The following is a 17267-nucleotide window of genomic DNA, read 5'->3' on the forward strand; positions in this document are numbered from 1 at the left end:
ATTATATATAGTGATCTGCTTTGCCTAACTGTACATTGTACATGATGATTGATCAACTGCATCTATCTATACACTTAAACATTAGTATACTTATATATAAATAACTGTGTCCATCTGTGCACTTAAAAATTAGTATAATTATGATAGAAATAACTGTGCCATTCTGTGCACTTAAAAATTAGTATACTTATAGATAAATAACTGCCATTCTGTGTACTTACAAATTAGTATACTTATAAATAACTGTGACCATCTGTACACTTAAATATTATTATACTTATAAATTGTTGCCAATGTAATCATTTGCTATATTCATATAATTATAATACAGTACTCTCTCTATAGCACTCCCTCTACAGTACTCCCTCATTATAATGATATCCATGGGAAACATGAGCTGCCTTATAGTGAGATTGCCTTGTAATGAAATAAATTATACATGTAATTTTACTACCACTTAATGATATTGGATCCATGGATGTTCTCTCCTTTTAACAGGAAGTGTATTATAATAAAGGTCATTATCGTGAGGGAATGTTATATTTACTACAATAAACGTTCATCAGTTCAAAGTGCTATGGGGTCAAAAAAATTGTTTTTTTGCAAGGTCACAGATGAAAGTGTGCTTTACCACATGGACAGATTGAGTCATTTGAGTAAAGTCAAACATCCACATGATTGATGTTCTTGTAATTGCACATTTTTACACATTTTTCAAGTTCAATTCTTATAAAACAATGTTTTTTCGAGTCATATTTTCCAAATTCAGTAAAATTCTATAATCTTAAAATGTTGTTTATTTACTATACTTTCTTATTCAAGCTGGCCATGTTTGGTGATAAAAGCGGTGAGGACTTGCCACCCATGGAGCTTCCTAGCCTGATGGACAAGGACAGGGGACCTGTCATGCCTGTCCCCAAAGGGATACGACCTGTTCTCAGCAGGCACAGGATTGAGGTCAGTTTCAATGCAGGGCTTTTCTAGCAACTTCAAAATAAGCCCAAATCCCTTACTGTTTGTGGAAAAAATTCTCAACTGTACATCATACATGTGATTCTACTTTCAATATAATAAAACTACCATTTTAATGGCTGTCTACTGCACATGCTGTTTTATCATCAACCACTTTTGAAAATGAAAATAATTATATATAAAAATTAATAAAAAGAAAAACAAACAGTATTTACATGCGTTCTATAACCACATAAGAGAAACCAGCCAGAACAAGTCTACTGGTGACTGGAAATGTTTCTCCAAAAGAATGACCAATGCAATGATGCATGATTCATTAATAGATTTAGAATTGTTTACAAAAACAGCTAACTTGTGTACACAGCAAACTGTAAATGATTACCCTATTGTTGTAATCTGGAGAGCTTATAGCCAAATGTTGCATACTTTTATGTTTGTTGTTGTTGTTGTTGTAGGGTTTAACGCCATTTTTCAGCACAAGATAGGCTATACATGGCGGCCAGTATTAATGTTGGAGGAAGAACCCGGGAAATCCCCGGAAAGTACCACCAACCCTTGAGAAGCTACTGGCAAGCTTTCTGACATAACCACATTGGCCGAATCTGAGACTCAAACCTATGCAGACAGGTGAGATGACAGTGATCCGTAACGGAGAGTGCTTTACACCACTCAGCCACTCCGGGGCCCCCTTTTATGTTTGTGAGGTTTTGTAAGAAATAAAGGGAGTAAAGGTGGCCTATGATGTCTTCTGAGGCTTTGATAAAAATCAGCACACCTTTGGCAGAAGGGAAATAAAAGGGACAGACTGACCACAGAAAATTATTTTGTAGCAGACACACTAGAGTAAGAATTTTTTTTGTTGTCTTGTTTAATTTTTTTTATCATATTGTTCAAGGTGTTTTAAGAGGAATATTAAAGGACAGATAGTACTTTTTTTTAATTCATGTTAAAATTGTGAAACGTGCTTTCTCACAATGTTAGGAAACCATTGGTTAAGAAATATTGCAAGAAGCTCAACAATGCTTAGATATCATATTTTAAGTGTATGCAGGTGTGTAGCAAAGTTTGCATAGGGTATGCAGATGGGTAGCAAAAAGTTGCATTTTGTGTTTTTTATGTATGAATCTATTTGATAAACTTTTTAAAATTTTCATGCAAATAAATTAAGTTCAAATCATAGATAAAATATATCAGTTAAAAATATATTTAGAAGACAATTAATTTTATTGTCAGGATAAATTGGTCATAATAGCATAAATACATCATGTTATTTTTTTCACTTTTTAACATGGGTGTAAATCAATGGGGGAGGGGTCATTTACAGTGGTGAAACATGCCAACAATTGTTTGGATCGAGCCATGAAGAGAAAGAAGCCCCTGAAGACTAAGGAATACATCTCAAGTCCATGTCTGGACCTTCCTCCATGGGGTGAACATAGCTTGTTGGAGTATTAGAGAGCAGTCAGCAACCTTACAAACCCAGCGACTGGAAAACTGAAGTTAGAATATGGCAGGCAGTGTGTGGTTGTCCCATCATTGCCACAATTTCTAATGCTGATACAAAGAGGACAGTCTCACTTCTTTGCAGAATGTGAAGTGATTCATGGGGGAATATGGACCAGATAATTATTTAGGGCCTGTAAAATGTGAAGCTTAATAATCACAGTGAATGTCATCAGTGGTCAGCAGACAGTAATCTTCTGAAGGAAACTAGAAATGCTATTGGATTTTATACCCCAAAAATCTCTGCTGTTACCTATATCTGATTTAATTCATGTTTATTTTTAATTTAATTGTCTGTCAGTTTTAAATTTTTTATTATATTATAATGTAAATTTTTTCACTAGAGATGATACTTTTTCAGAAAATTGTTTGACCTTGACTGTTAGTTTAAAAACACCAGGTGTTGATCTAAATTCTGACCTGGATTCAAAATTAGTAAACAAAGTTCTATTTTATTTTAAAATGATTGGTTGTTGTCAAGGTCATGATGGGACTACGTGGGTTAAGAAGTAAACACTTTTTAAATTTTTTATTCTGGGAATAAAATCATTGGTCTAATCAAGGCCATATTCTGTGTACGAGATATAAACATGATCTTGTGAACCCCCCCCATTTTGCAACTTGGGAGAATTTTGAAACTGCATCTTATAATACAATATAATCTTTGTTTTGAGAGAGATTTCTCAGTTTTTTGGGCTTTTACACTTGATGTCAAGCTCTTCTGTTGATGCCAGATTTTTAAGTTGATTATCTTCCGATCATTTGGATTTCAAAAGGATTAATTCTTTATTCTCTGGAAATATTTTGAGGAGTGTGCTCACACAGAAAGTTTGGAAAGACATGCCATTATTTGTATTTCTACAAGGAACTGTAGATAAGCACAGTACTGACTACAGCATACATTATCCATCTTGGATTTTCCATCAGGATTCAAACTTTAAATTATTAGAACATTTATTACTAGGACTTTTGCAATTTAATTCGTGGATTATTCTTAGGTTATTTTTGGATTTGATTCTTGAAACCTTAAGTCCTTCTCCTTTTTTCATTTGTACAGAATTTTCCAGGAAAATAAATTATTTGTTAAATTTTAAAAAGCTTGTTGTTTTCACTCTTTCTGTGTTACTGTTTATTCGAGCCTAAACACATAACACTGCAATGAACTATAAGACATAAACAACTCTTCATTTTTCATTAATTGAATCATATTAATTAATTATTATTGCAACATTTTTCATCAGAATCTGAATCTGATTTATGTTCAAACTTGCTGTTTTATTATAGTATGAAGATAATACATATCATGGCAAAAAGTGATTTTGTTTTGTTTTCAATCCCCTTAAAACAATTTATAACCAATGAAAAATCTAACAGTTTAGAAGCCATTCCACTGATCAAGAGAAATCCTGGTTCTATCATGTATGTTTCTTGTTGCAGGGGAAAAATCATCCAGGTGTAACTTGTCCAGATTATGAATTTAGCATGATTTTATCATATATTACAATACACTTCTTTGTAGAAGCCAAAATCAGGTGTGATAAGTTGTCTCCCTTAGACTGCCTGGCTTCCAGGGGTTGTGCATGTTTTAAAATATGTATGTAACATAATTGCTTATATTTACATGATGTGATGGAATATGGTTTTACAATCACAGGTAAGTACCATATATACTAGAATACAAGCAGAATAATTTAGGGAAGAAAAAAATCTAGAAGAAGGGAAGTCAGTTTATCTGCAGAACAAGGTGTAAACTTTAAAATGTTCAAGTTTTCTTGTTGACTACCAGTTCTTATGTCACGTGTTTAGGCTCAAATAAACAGTAACACAAGAAAGAGTGAAACAACAAGCTTTGGAAAATATAACAACTAATTAATTTCCCTGGAAAAATACTGTAAAAATAAAAAAAATATGAGAACTTATGGTTTCCAGAATCAAATCCAAAATTAATACAAGAATAATCCATGAATAAAGTTTTTGAAGTCCTAATATTGAACTGTTCTAATGATTTCAAGTTTGAGTCCCAATGAAGAATCCAAGATGGAAGGCGATGACGTGTGCTGTAGCCTTTACTGTGTTGATGTCTACAGTTCCTTGTACAAGCACAATAATTTATCCTCTGGTCTTGGAAATCCAAATAGAATTTTCAATATATGTCTTTGTTCAAGAATTCTGTATGAATACATAAATATTTCCAGAGAAAATAATTAATCTTTTAGAGTCTAAATAATTTGGAGAAAAATTAACTAACAATTCAAACACTCCAGAGTTCATTTCTGGTCACATCAGAAGAAAACAACTTGACATCAAGTGTTTAAAAGCCCTGGACTCTGAGATCTCTCTCTTTAAACATCACTATTAATGCTAAGTATTTTCCAATTTCGGAAATGCCTAATTGCAATATATATTGTGAATTAGAGGATGGCATGATCATGTTTACATGTAAAAGTCACATAGCTCCTGTATGTCCTTGATAAAAACCAATCATTTTACTCCTAGAGAAAGTTGTTTACTTGACCTTCAATCAAGGCCAGGAACTAAGCCAAAAATAGAAACAAGTGTTTCTATTATTAGGTATCTAAGGAAAACTAAGGTCAAACTGAATTTTCTGGAAAATATCAAATTCCTAGTAAACAAAATTACATTATATTGATATGTAAAGAAAATAAAAAGACTCCAAAACCCACAAACAATCAAATCAAATCAAATCAAACACAAATTAAATCAAATATAAATTCAATCAAATGTATGTAACACAGTTTATATTGTTAGTGCAGATTGTTAAAGATGTGATCACATGCTTAAACTGAAGCCTCCAGGACACCCTGTACTGCAACCCCCCAGAACACCCTGTACTGCAAACCCCCCCCCCCCAGGACAACCTGTACTGCAACCCCTCAGGACACCCTGCACTGCAACCCTCCAGGACAACCTTTACTGCAAACCTCCCCAGGAACACCCTGTACTGCAACCCCCCCCGGGACATCCTGTACTGCAAACCCCTCCCCCAGGATACCCTGTACTGCAACCCCTCAGGACACCCTGTACTGCAACCCTCCAGGCCACCCTTTACTGCAAACCCCCCCCAGGACACCCTGTACTGCAAAAAAAAAAAAACCAGGACACCCTGTACTGCAACGCCATGTGAAAATGACCATTCATTCAGATGGAGTTGCAATAACATGATTTTTTTATATGGCTGGACTTGTGGATCAGCTTATGCATGGGTCGTGCACTTTCTAAAGTTTTACTATTCACTTGGGGAGTTGGTTGGCTTATACATTAACTGGCTTACACACCAGTATATATGGTACATTTAATGGAACCATTGTAAATTTGGGATACACTTGTGCAGCAAGTGCTCCATCTGTACAACTTCTATAATTAAATAATAACCCTGTATGAACAGTGTGTATGATTTTCTGAGAGACACAAGGTTTAAAGTGTGTCTTTCAGATTAATCAATGTTTATTCCAGTGGTTTTGCACAAAATGATTAATGTCTGCCTGATACAGTGCCTAAATTGATGACCACTAAAAATAGAGTTATGTTTACCTTGATGGTTAATGTTAAATTTTATGTTACTGTAGATTTATTTACAGTGTGATATAACTTCTTCAGTCCTACCTTCGAACTTTTAGACTGGTCCCATGTTTTACTTTTGACTGAAGTTGCCACATGTGTGGTAGCTACATAGGGGCCAGAAATCAGGCTACTTTTCTTTGCCCAACCAGACTAAAATAAGTGTATTTGAAATAGAATCCATAATTAGCCTTAGAAAAACTGAAATAAATTTTATGACTGGAAAACAATTCTGACGTAACAGTTATTCTTTTACAAGTCATTCAGGTTATATCAGTCTCTTTCAGGTGTGCCCAAAAAATCAGTTTAATTACAAACTATCATTTAGAATAGCATCATTGTAGTTTGATGGTTTGAAATAAAATTGGCAATTTAACTGTTGCAAACTGAGTTTTAGTGGGAATGTTGTGGTGGAAGTCATAAAATGGATATTTATAGATGGCCAAAGTCTGTTCTTAAATTCCTTAAATACAGTGTATGAATTAATTTCTATTATGCATCAGTTTGAAAACTATATGCAGAAATGGTCATTATTTCATTCTAAAATGGCACGATTCAGCATGGAACACAATGGCTTAGATTGACATAAAAATTGTATTGAGTTTCTCTTGGCATTATCTTGACAAAGCAATCACTTTCATGTCTATGTGCATGTCTGTCCATACATCCATCCATCTGTACCTCCTTAGTGTCCATGTGTAAGTCTGTCCATATATCCATCCATCTGTACCTCCTTAGTGTCCATGTGTAAGTCTGTCCATATATCCATCCATCTGTACCTCCTTAGTGTCCATGTGTAAGTCTGTCCATATATCCATCCATCTGTACCACCTTAGTGTCCATGTGTAAGTCTGTCCATATATCCATCCATCTGTACCACTTTAGTGTCCATGTGTAAGTCTGTCCATACATCCATCCATCTGTACCTCCTTAGTGTCCATGTGTAAGTCTGTCCATATATCCATCCATCTGAACCTCCTTAGTGTCCATGTGTAAGTCTGTCCATATATCCATCCATCTGAACCTCCTTAGTGTCCATGTGTAAGTCTGTCCATATATCCATCCATCTGAACCTCCTTAGTGTCCATGTGTAAGTCTGTCCATATATCCATCCATCTGAACCTCCTTAGTGTCCATGTGTAAGTCTGTCCATACATCCATCCATCTGAACCTCCTTAGTGTCCATGTGTAAGTCTGTCCATATATCCATCCATCTGAACCTCCTTAGTGTCCTTGTGCATGTCTGTCCATATATCCATCCATCTGTACCACCTTAGTGTCTATGTGTAAGTCTGTCCATATATCCATCCATCTGTACCTCCATCCACACCCTAGAGCAACCTGCCTGTAAAGATGTTTCTGTGACAGTTCTAAATGCCATCATGTTTAGAGGTGGGCTTGACATGGAGGCCATTACCTGCTCCTTGTTTACGTGTATTACCATTATTGCTTATAAAATGACTCATGTTAAAATAAATTACAAATAACATAAAATAAGCCAGTCTGGAGAATTAAATGTAGCTTTGCTTCAATCATTCCATATCATGGATTAAGGTACTATTTTGGAGAAATGGGGATACATAATAAATAATAATAATTGTGTCTATCCATCTATAAATCACATCTATAACTGCTGTAGTACACCAAACATGTGCTGTTATCTCAGGCATGGTGCACATCAAAAATAGATCACTATTACCAGCTTTTGAGGATTTATTCAGAATGGCTTAAAGCATGCATCTATTCTCAGATTTACATTGTCTCATCCTATATTATCTGCACTACCATTTCACTTATTGTCACCGATCTAGCTTTGAGCATACATTTTGGAATGAGAGCATGTCAGCTTCTAAAACTGGGTTGCATTGACCTACTTTTAAGGCTGATTTAACACCACTCTCCTGTAACAATGTAAGCTTAAGAGCTACTGCTTAGTAAGGACCCTGCTTTTACGATGTTTATTTTGCAAATCTCTGGATGTCTTATTTAAAAGTTAAAATGGGTTGCACACCTACATTTTCATGACCTCTTAGAAATATAGAGATTATACAGAGTTGTATAAATAAAATAGAATATAAATCATCACACCACAACCTTTTGAGATCTACTATAACATCCAATTTTCTTATGATCACCACTCAGATTTTGCAATCTTTTTAAATACCAGAAGTATTGTGAAAAGAAAATTAAGCTTTACTTGCATGATTTTAAAAGAAGTGAAAGTTTGTTTATAATTTTAATCATTGAAATTATTGACCCATATAACTGCAGTGACGGTCAAAAAAGTCATAATGCTTAATTATTTGTAATGTAGTTGACCTGATTAATCATTTCTTCTGGTTTACAAGGGTTACACCCACCATCGGTTCATATTCCAATCTGTGAACATATATTTCCAGATAATCCTTGTATTCACATGCCAAATGTCTCTCAACTTAATTTTGCCTTATACTGATTTTTAGAAAAAGAAATTTATATACATTTTAATAATCATTCCAGGTGTTATTTTGGGGAGTTCGTGATCTGAAGCGGGTACAACTTTCGACAGTGGACAAGCCACGAATTGACATCGAGTGTGCTGGACATATTCTGCAATCAGCTGTTATTATGAACTGCCGGAAAAACCCCAATTTCAGTGTCCCTGTCAAATATTTTGATGTGGTGCGTACATTATTGTTATTTTTTTTCAGTCAGTTACCCAGGGTGTCCTCCTATATGTGGTAAAGAATCTATTATCTGACAGGTCTATACAAATGGAAAGTTTAGAGGATATAGTAGAAAGAGACTGGTGACAATATTTTGCTGGAGTAGTTGCAAATTTAAAGTGAAAGCAGGCAGATAGTGTTGAAACCAAAGAAAATTCACAAGTTTAGTTTTCTTTGTGACAGTCTTGGAAACAATAGAAATAGAAAGAAAAGTAACAATATTTTTTCCAACAGAAATAGAAAGAAAAGTCACAATATTTTTCCAATAGAAATAAAAAGAAAAGTACAAGTATTTTTTCCAATAGAAATAGAAAGAAAAGTCACAATACTTTTCCAATAGAAATAGAAAGAAAAGTCACAATACTTTTCCAACAGAAATAGAAAGAAAAGTCACAATACTTTTCCAATAGAAATAGAAAGAAAAGTCACAATACTTTTTCAGCATTACACATCAGAATATGATCAGTCATTGGTGATTATCATGATCAATAATTATTTATGTCTTGTAAGTGATATAATCATTGCTAAAATTTTATATTCAACTTTTTTTTAATGACAAGATCATAATGCATACACATATGTATGAAATTCCTGACTGATGGTCCCTGAGTTAAATATGTAACCACCATTTTATAATTGGGCCGTGTGATTTAAAGAAATTAAGAGATGGACTTTTTCATGTTCTTTTTATTTATTACAGCGATTGATCTGAAATTTTATTTGAACATCCCTCACTGTCACCAGCAGTTAATTTTATTTAAAGTTTGACAATTCCCATGTGTTGAAATAAAGTAATTACATTTCATTTTGTTTGTGTTCACATAATTTATAATCCATTATGCAAGCACACATTTTATTTTTGTGTTGACATAATGCAACATGCAAGCACACCTTGTATTTGTGATAAATAGCTTAAAACCATTGCTGTTTAAAACTCGCAGATTTGCATATCCATAATTTGTGAAGATTTTATGTTCCTAATATGCTGATATTAAAGATTCATTAAATATAATGATGCTGAAAATAACAATGTACAGTATTTTCAGAAATGTTAAAGGACGTCATTTAGATATAAAGATTTATACTATGTCATCTTTTTTTTAAAAAAACTTAAAATTAAATTTAACGGGTCTTCAATCACGAACATTCATTAGTTTGAGTTTGTTTTTGCCAAGCCCAATTATTTCCTAAATTCCTTCATAGATTCTTGGCACTAATCATCATAAAGATGAGACAAGACATTATATGACATACTTGCTTCTTCCTATAATCTTGGGGTCAAAATCTTAGTAATACAAAGTTAATGTTATTGTTTTGGTCATTTTTTAAATTTCCTTACTCTTGCTAAATCCATGTACCTTTACATTTGGCATGAATCATTATGTAGCTAAGGCACTTCATTTGGTGACTAGCACACTAGCCCTTGACCTTTGAATCATGGTCACAGTCATAGGAAATTTGCATTAAGATTTTGATTGTAGATTTTTATTTAAATTGTATTATTAACCCATTGATGTGTTTCTTTATACTTGAGATGAAGAATTATGAAGTTCAGACAATTCATTCAGTCACATGCATACTCGCCCCTTGAACTTTGGGGTCAAGGTCACAGAAAATATGTGTGAAGGTTTTAGTTTTAACTTTTTCATTTCCATATTTGTCAAATAGTGATGGATTTTGTTTATATAATAGCTGAATCATTATGACTTTAAGACAGTTCACTCTGTAATATGCTTATGAAGCCTTTTGACCATGACCCATGGGGTCAAGGTCATGCATTTTGTTTTGATTGTGACCTCATCATGCTGGCACTGGCCTTCTTGTTGTTAGTCCTGCTGGTCATGGACCAGAAGAGCTTATGGGATGGTTTCTCATCTGTTGTTTTTCATCCATTTGTCTTGGGGCTCCAGGTGGTCAAGTGATCTAAGATGCTTACCTTTACAGACCACTGACATTTTACCTCTGTTCATGCAGGTTTGAATCTTGGCTCAATCAAAGTGAGTATGTGAGAAAGCTGTCTAGTTGTTTTCTCTAAGTTCAGTGGTTCTTTCCTGGGTTTTTCTGGGTTCTTCCTCCACCAAATATACTGGCTGCCATGTATAGCCTATCATGTGCTGAAAAATAACATTAACCCACAAAACCAAACTGAACCATCTGTCTGTTAGTGTATCTTGGTGATTGCTATGAATTTTCCATGGTCTAGATGACCTAAATGAAAATGGTGGAACTTGGATATCTAATGTGACAGTCACAGCAGCCATCTAGAAAATCTTGTTATCACTGCTACTCCAAAATGGATGGTAATGTCAACATAGGCTTTTTTCACTGTATGACTTCCAGTGATGTTTCGCATGCCAATCTGATGTCTAAAATGGATACCACCATGATGTCTAATATGGTCACCATCACCATGTCTGATATGGTCACCACCATGTCTATTATGGTCACCACCATGATGTCTATTATGGTCACCTTCATGATGTCTACTATGGTCATCACTGTCATGTCTACTATGGTAACCACCATGATGTCTAATATGCTCACCACCATTATGTCTTAGATAGTCACCACCATGATGTCTAAGATGGTCACCACCAGGATGTCTGATATGGTCACCACCAATGCATTCTTGAAAATCTTATTAATGCTATTCCTCCTGAATGGATAGTCATATCAGTGTGTGGTAGTTGGACCTAAATAAAAACAGTGCCAGTCGAATGTCCAGTATGACTGTCACATCAGCCATCTTGAAAATCCTTCTATTGCTTCTCCTCCTGAACAACAAGTCAAATTGACATGGGGATTTTACCAAAAGACTTCTTATGATGTCTAGAAGGTCCTAAATTAAATGGTGTCACTCAGACATCCAGTACAGCTGCCCCAGGGGCCATCTTGCAAATCTTATTATCACTATTCCTAAATGAATGATGATATCAGTACAGGGTTTTCACTGACCAACTTCTGATGATATCTGTTTGGTCATAAATAGAAATGGTGCTAATCATGTTTGTTCTAAATGAAAATGGTGCGAATTGGACATCCATAGCAGCTAAATGGAAAATCTTTTTATTGCTCAGGAATATCTGAGATGGTTTCAACACCCAGCTGTTAAAAGTATTTAGAAATGATTTTACCTTGAATTCGTTGAAGTTCTCTTTGATCATTGAAGCATTTGACCCATCATGGGACTTTTGTTTTAGATGTGTGTCAGGTCAAAACGTTCTTGGTTTCAATGCTGTTTGTGTTATCTTAAGTCACCTAACAATAAATCTGTGCACATGTTGATATCTGAGCAAACCAGTGATATGGTTTTATATTTAAGGATTCAAGACTGTTAATAGCAGTTTTACAGTCATAAATGTAGTCAATGTAGCTGGTAAAACTAACACAGCACTCACTCACCAATTATAATGATCTTCATTATAATGCCATTTCAGTATGTAAAAGTATATATATAAAAGGCAGCATACTATATGGTTCTCATTGATAGCCTTATAATGAGGGAATACTGCATTAATAATTCACTTCATTATAAGGCAGTCTCACTAAAATGGGGTAAGCTCTATGGGTCTCATGGACAGAATCATAATAAAGCATTATACTTGATGGCTTCCAGGAACAGAATTATAATGAGGGAGTATTTGTCATGTATTTAATTGTTAAGCAGTCTCACTAGACAGCATTATAATGAGTGAGTACTGTATTATATACTCCATTATAAGGGAATATAACTATAAGGTAGTATACTCTATGCTTCCATTGGACAGCATCATAGTGAGAAAGAGTGCAAAAGTAAAATCACCAATAATGTTCTCAAATTTTCAAGCATAAATATGTTAGCTTAGTTCTGAAACTCATCTGAGAAAATCTTTTGAAAATAAATAAAAAATACCATTAAAAATAGCACTGTGAGACTGGCATTGCCATGATGCCAAAGGCATCAGGACTTCCAATAGTACCCGTATTTACCGTATATGTTGGGACACTGTATTTGTTGGGAGACCATAAATTAATTTTAAAAGTCATTTTTTGTGCACTGTATGTTCTGGGACACATCATTATTTTTTTTAGTCGTAAGTTGTGGGACATCTTTTAAATCATTCGAAAATTACGTCGGAAATTGCACTCCATCTGAAATTTTATTTTTAAAAATATAAAACTAATTTAGATAAAACTCTTTAATCCACTGCAGCAGCATCTCATCAACACAACCCTTCTCCTGCACACGTATGATCTATTCTTTTGGTACATGAATATATTTTTAGCTTTCTCATACTGTGAAAAATTGTTAGAGGCAACACACCACCTGAAGTGAAAACTGCAAGGACAAAAGTCAGATTTTTTCAAATCTGCACTAGTCTTGCTAATTCTCACACTTTTGACGCCCATCTTATCATCAGTCCATCCAGGAATGCGATCAAAGTACACTAGAGTTTCATCCATGTTAATGATTATATTGTCGGCGAAATGATCTGTTTTTCTTCTGGCCTTCACAAATTCATCACATGATTTTATTATCTCCAAATCTTCTGGATGATGCTGGGTCATCGATGTTCATGCAAGAAGCACTATATTGTGTAACTTTAAAAACTGTTCCATTGTTTCACTTTATTTTCAAAATTTTCGTGAATACTGTTGAAAAGGAAATAAAGTTAGCTTCCATATCTCAACCGCCTTTGTATATTCAAAGCTAAAAATTAAAATAAAAGCACACTTAAAAGAATCCATAGTCGGCTCCCAAGGTCAGCATTCTTTGCAATAAAATAACCTTTGTATTGATATCCTTTAAAAAGAATTGGCTTCCAAATCCAAAGTTGGCTTCTGACATCGGCTTGCTTTGTAATGAAAATAACCTTTGTCTTTGATGTCCTGTCGGTAAGTTCAAAGAAGAAGTTTACTGCTGGCTGCCAGTTATGTTTATTTACCACCAGGGCATCTATGTGCTTGGCATCTATAGTAATAATTAATACAAAGGTGCACTGATGTCTGCTGGTAAATAGTAATGATACTTTTGTAACCCACGCCGGGGAAAAGATTGTCACTTGCACTCAAGTGAATGTGTTTTCAAATAATGATTTTTATTTGCAAGATACCATCATACAGTAGACCTGGATATAAATTAATCTTGGCTATTTTGCACCTAACACCGTGCCATGTGTGAATGGCAGTTGTCTTCAATATATCGGTTGATTATTTCCCACTCATTTGCGAAATCGTTTGCTTCTCTTCTGGCCTTCACGAATTCATCACATGATTTTATTTTCTCCAAATATTCTGGGTGATGCTGGGTCATCGACATCTGTGCACAAAGCACTATATTGTGTCACTTTAAAATTTGTTCCATTGTTTCAATTTATTTTCAAAATTCCCGTGAATACAGTTGAAAAGGAACCCAAGTTTGCTTCCATATCTTGGCCGTCTTTGTATAGTCAAAAAAAATAAAAAATCGGCTCACTTCACAGAATCCAGTCAGCTTCCGATGTCGGCTTGCTTTGCAATAAAATAACCTTTGTATTGATATCCTTTACCAAAAAAAGTAACCAAAGTTGGCTTCTGAAATTGGCTTGCTTTGTAATAAAAATAACCTTTTGTCTTTGATGTCCTGTCGGTAGGTTCAAAGAAGGAGTTAACTGCTTGCTGCCAGTCATGTTTATTCACCACCAGGGCTTCTATGTGCTTGGCATATGTGGTTACAATTAATACAAAGGAGCATTGATGTCTGCGGGTAAATAGTAAGGATAATGTTGTAACCCAAGCTGGTGAAAAGATTGTCACTTGCACTCAAGTGAATGTGTTGCTAATGACGATTTTTATTTGCGACATACTGTCATACAGTAGACCTGGATATAATTCAATCTTGATTATTTTGCACCCAACACCATGTCATGCTTGAATGGCGTCTTCAAGATATCGGTTGACTATTTCCCGCTTGTTTGCAATTTTGTTGGCTCCAGTTTTCAGTCGGATAACATGTTCAAACCTTTGAGCACAACCACACACAATTGTTTCTCAATGTTCATGTCAGTGAACAACGTGGTGTGTGATATCGGACATAATTGATACACGCTACAGTATGGAATCCTATGCTTATAGATTTTGTGGGAATATTTCATTCTTTAATGCTCATGTTGAAAAAAAGAATAAATGATAACAACACAAGGTTAGTTTCTTTCTTTTTATTAATAATTAGGCATTTTATTTATCTATTTTATTGCAATGTGTATTGAGGGGGTCAAGCACAAATGCAGTACAAATTTATTTCATTTCTTAAGTCTTGGGACATATGACCAAAGTGAAAAAATGTTTCACCATAAGTTCTGGGACAGGAAAAAAATAATTATTGTGTCCCAACATATGCGATAAATACGGTATTTGTTTGAGTTTTCTGCTTCAAATTTTGAGATTCAACTAATTAGAAAGCATGTTATATTTACATATTTATTACAATATATGCTTTTCACACATCAGGAACTACCTGAGAATGAGTTGTACTGCCCACCAATAACCATCCGCTGTGTGGATTGCCGAAACTTTGGTCGTGATATTCTGGTTGGTACCCATGTTATCAACTCGATCCACAAATTTATGTATGTGCCAACAACCAAGAAAGCCAAACAAGCCATACAGAAGCTGTTTCCAGGTAAGATTAGTAAAACTCCTTAACAGAAATTAAATTTGCACGGTCAGTACACTACTTTAAATTTGACACTTTTCTGTTTTAACTTATTTTAAAAAAACTATAAATGCCTTGCTGCTCCAAATTTAAACATTTTAAGCCAAACTCAAATAAAATAGCAAAATCATTGGTGCAACCCTCTGGAATGAGAGCATTCTGGAAGTCAGGCTGACATTCCAAAATTAAACCTTTCAAGCCAAATTGAAATAAAAGAAAAAGTGTGAGCTTGGATCTTGCCAAGGCATTACAATAACTATGAATGTGAACTTGGATCCACTCTGAAACATGCTGACAAACTGGGCTCTGGTGAAGATGCCCATCAGTGTATTATAATGGATAAAAAAACCATGATGCCAGAAATTAAGGACCTGTTTTAGGAAGATTTCTCTGCAAAAACATCCTGTCTTGGATAAAGCCTTCTCGTAACCTGACCACTAGTCAATCTTCTAAAGACCACCAACCGATTTTATAAAGTCCACCAACCAGTCTTATAAAGACCACCAACCAACTTTATAAAGACCACCAACCAATCACATAAAGACCACCAACCAATCTTATAAAGACCACCAACCAATCTTATAAAGACCACAAACCAATCTTATAAAGGCCACCAACCAATCTTCTAAAAACCACCAACCAATCTTCTAAAGGCCACCAACCAATCTTATAAAGACCACCAACCAATCTTATAAAGACCACCAACCAATCTTCTAAAGACCACCAACCAATCTTCTAAAGACCACCAACCAATCTTATAAAGACCACCAACCAATCTTATAAAGACCACCAACCAGTCGTATAAATCTTCTAAAGATGAAGGTAAACACCAGGATAAAGGCATACAACATCAGAACATTATACAAGAGCACAAGATGCCAATGAAGGTTCAGCATCAGAGTGCTTGTCCTCAGTGAAACTCAATAGAATGGAACAGGCCAAGCAAAGCTAATTAAAAGAAAGAATATCATCTAGACCAGACATGAAGAGGACCACTAACACACAGAAGAGGTTGCCTTCATGCTGTTGACTGATGCAGTCAAAGCCTTGATTGAAGGAAAACGTCAAAAGGAAGAAGGACCACCATCATCCAGTGCTACTAATCTACAAATGTTGCAGAAGAAGAAATGAAGAATAGAGAGAAAGAGTTGTAAAAAGATGGTCACTGTGATCAATATCTATCGATTGATCAGTGCCAGGAGCAATAGTGACCTCATCAAAAGACTAACCAAGACATGTGTTCGCTAAAGGCATAATTTCATGTAATTACATTTTTAAGAGCTCTTTTGACCACCTATCAAACAGTTGCTCTCTTTCCCTTGCAAATTAGACATGGGTTTGTCCAGTTTCATTTCTACAATTCCTGAACCTTTGCCTCAGGTACCAACTCATAACCCTTCTAGATTCATTCCTTAACCAGATCATAATCAGCACTCGTTTGTATCGAGAGTAAAGTGGAGATGTCACAAGCTTTGCCAATAAGTAATAACAAATTCCAAAGTTCTCATGGTCATTTCAAGTTTTCAGCAATTTTCTGAAAGTGAGGAAAGTGTTAATATACTTCTATTTCTTGGAAAGGGGGTACTAACGTAATATTTCCAGTAACATCAAAACCTTTGTCTGTAAGGGGGAAGTGTGTGCTACATCTGCCAGTTCTAATTCTTTTAATCTATGCCTGTCTTTTTGCAGCATCTGCATTATATTTCCTTTTCTTCGTTTTCTCTCTGCCTTCATATTTCTCTCTTTCTCCTCTCTCTCTCTCTCTCTCTCTCTCTCTCTCTCTCTCTCTCTCTCTCTCTCTTTGCATTGCCTCTCCTTTTCTTCTCTCTTTATTT

General features: G+C 34.9%; 1 protein-coding gene across 1 annotated transcript in view; it reads left to right on the forward strand.

The window, feature by feature from the left end:
* The window catches only part of LOC149807887 (otoferlin-like), a 480268-nt gene that overhangs the window by 268700 nt on the left and 194301 nt on the right, over positions 1-17267 (forward strand). The window contains exons 25-27 of the mRNA XM_089962251.1: positions 823-957; positions 8554-8715; positions 15228-15399. Coding sequence (XP_089818377.1) covers positions 823-957; positions 8554-8715; positions 15228-15399 — 469 coding nt within the window. The remainder of the gene's footprint in view (positions 1-822; positions 958-8553; positions 8716-15227; positions 15400-17267) is intronic.

This window comes from Sinohyriopsis cumingii, chromosome 1 (genome assembly GCF_028554795.1).
Source record: "Sinohyriopsis cumingii isolate HCF-2022 chromosome 1, ASM2855479v2, whole genome shotgun sequence".
Taxonomy (NCBI): Eukaryota; Metazoa; Mollusca; class Bivalvia; order Unionida; family Unionidae; genus Sinohyriopsis; species Sinohyriopsis cumingii.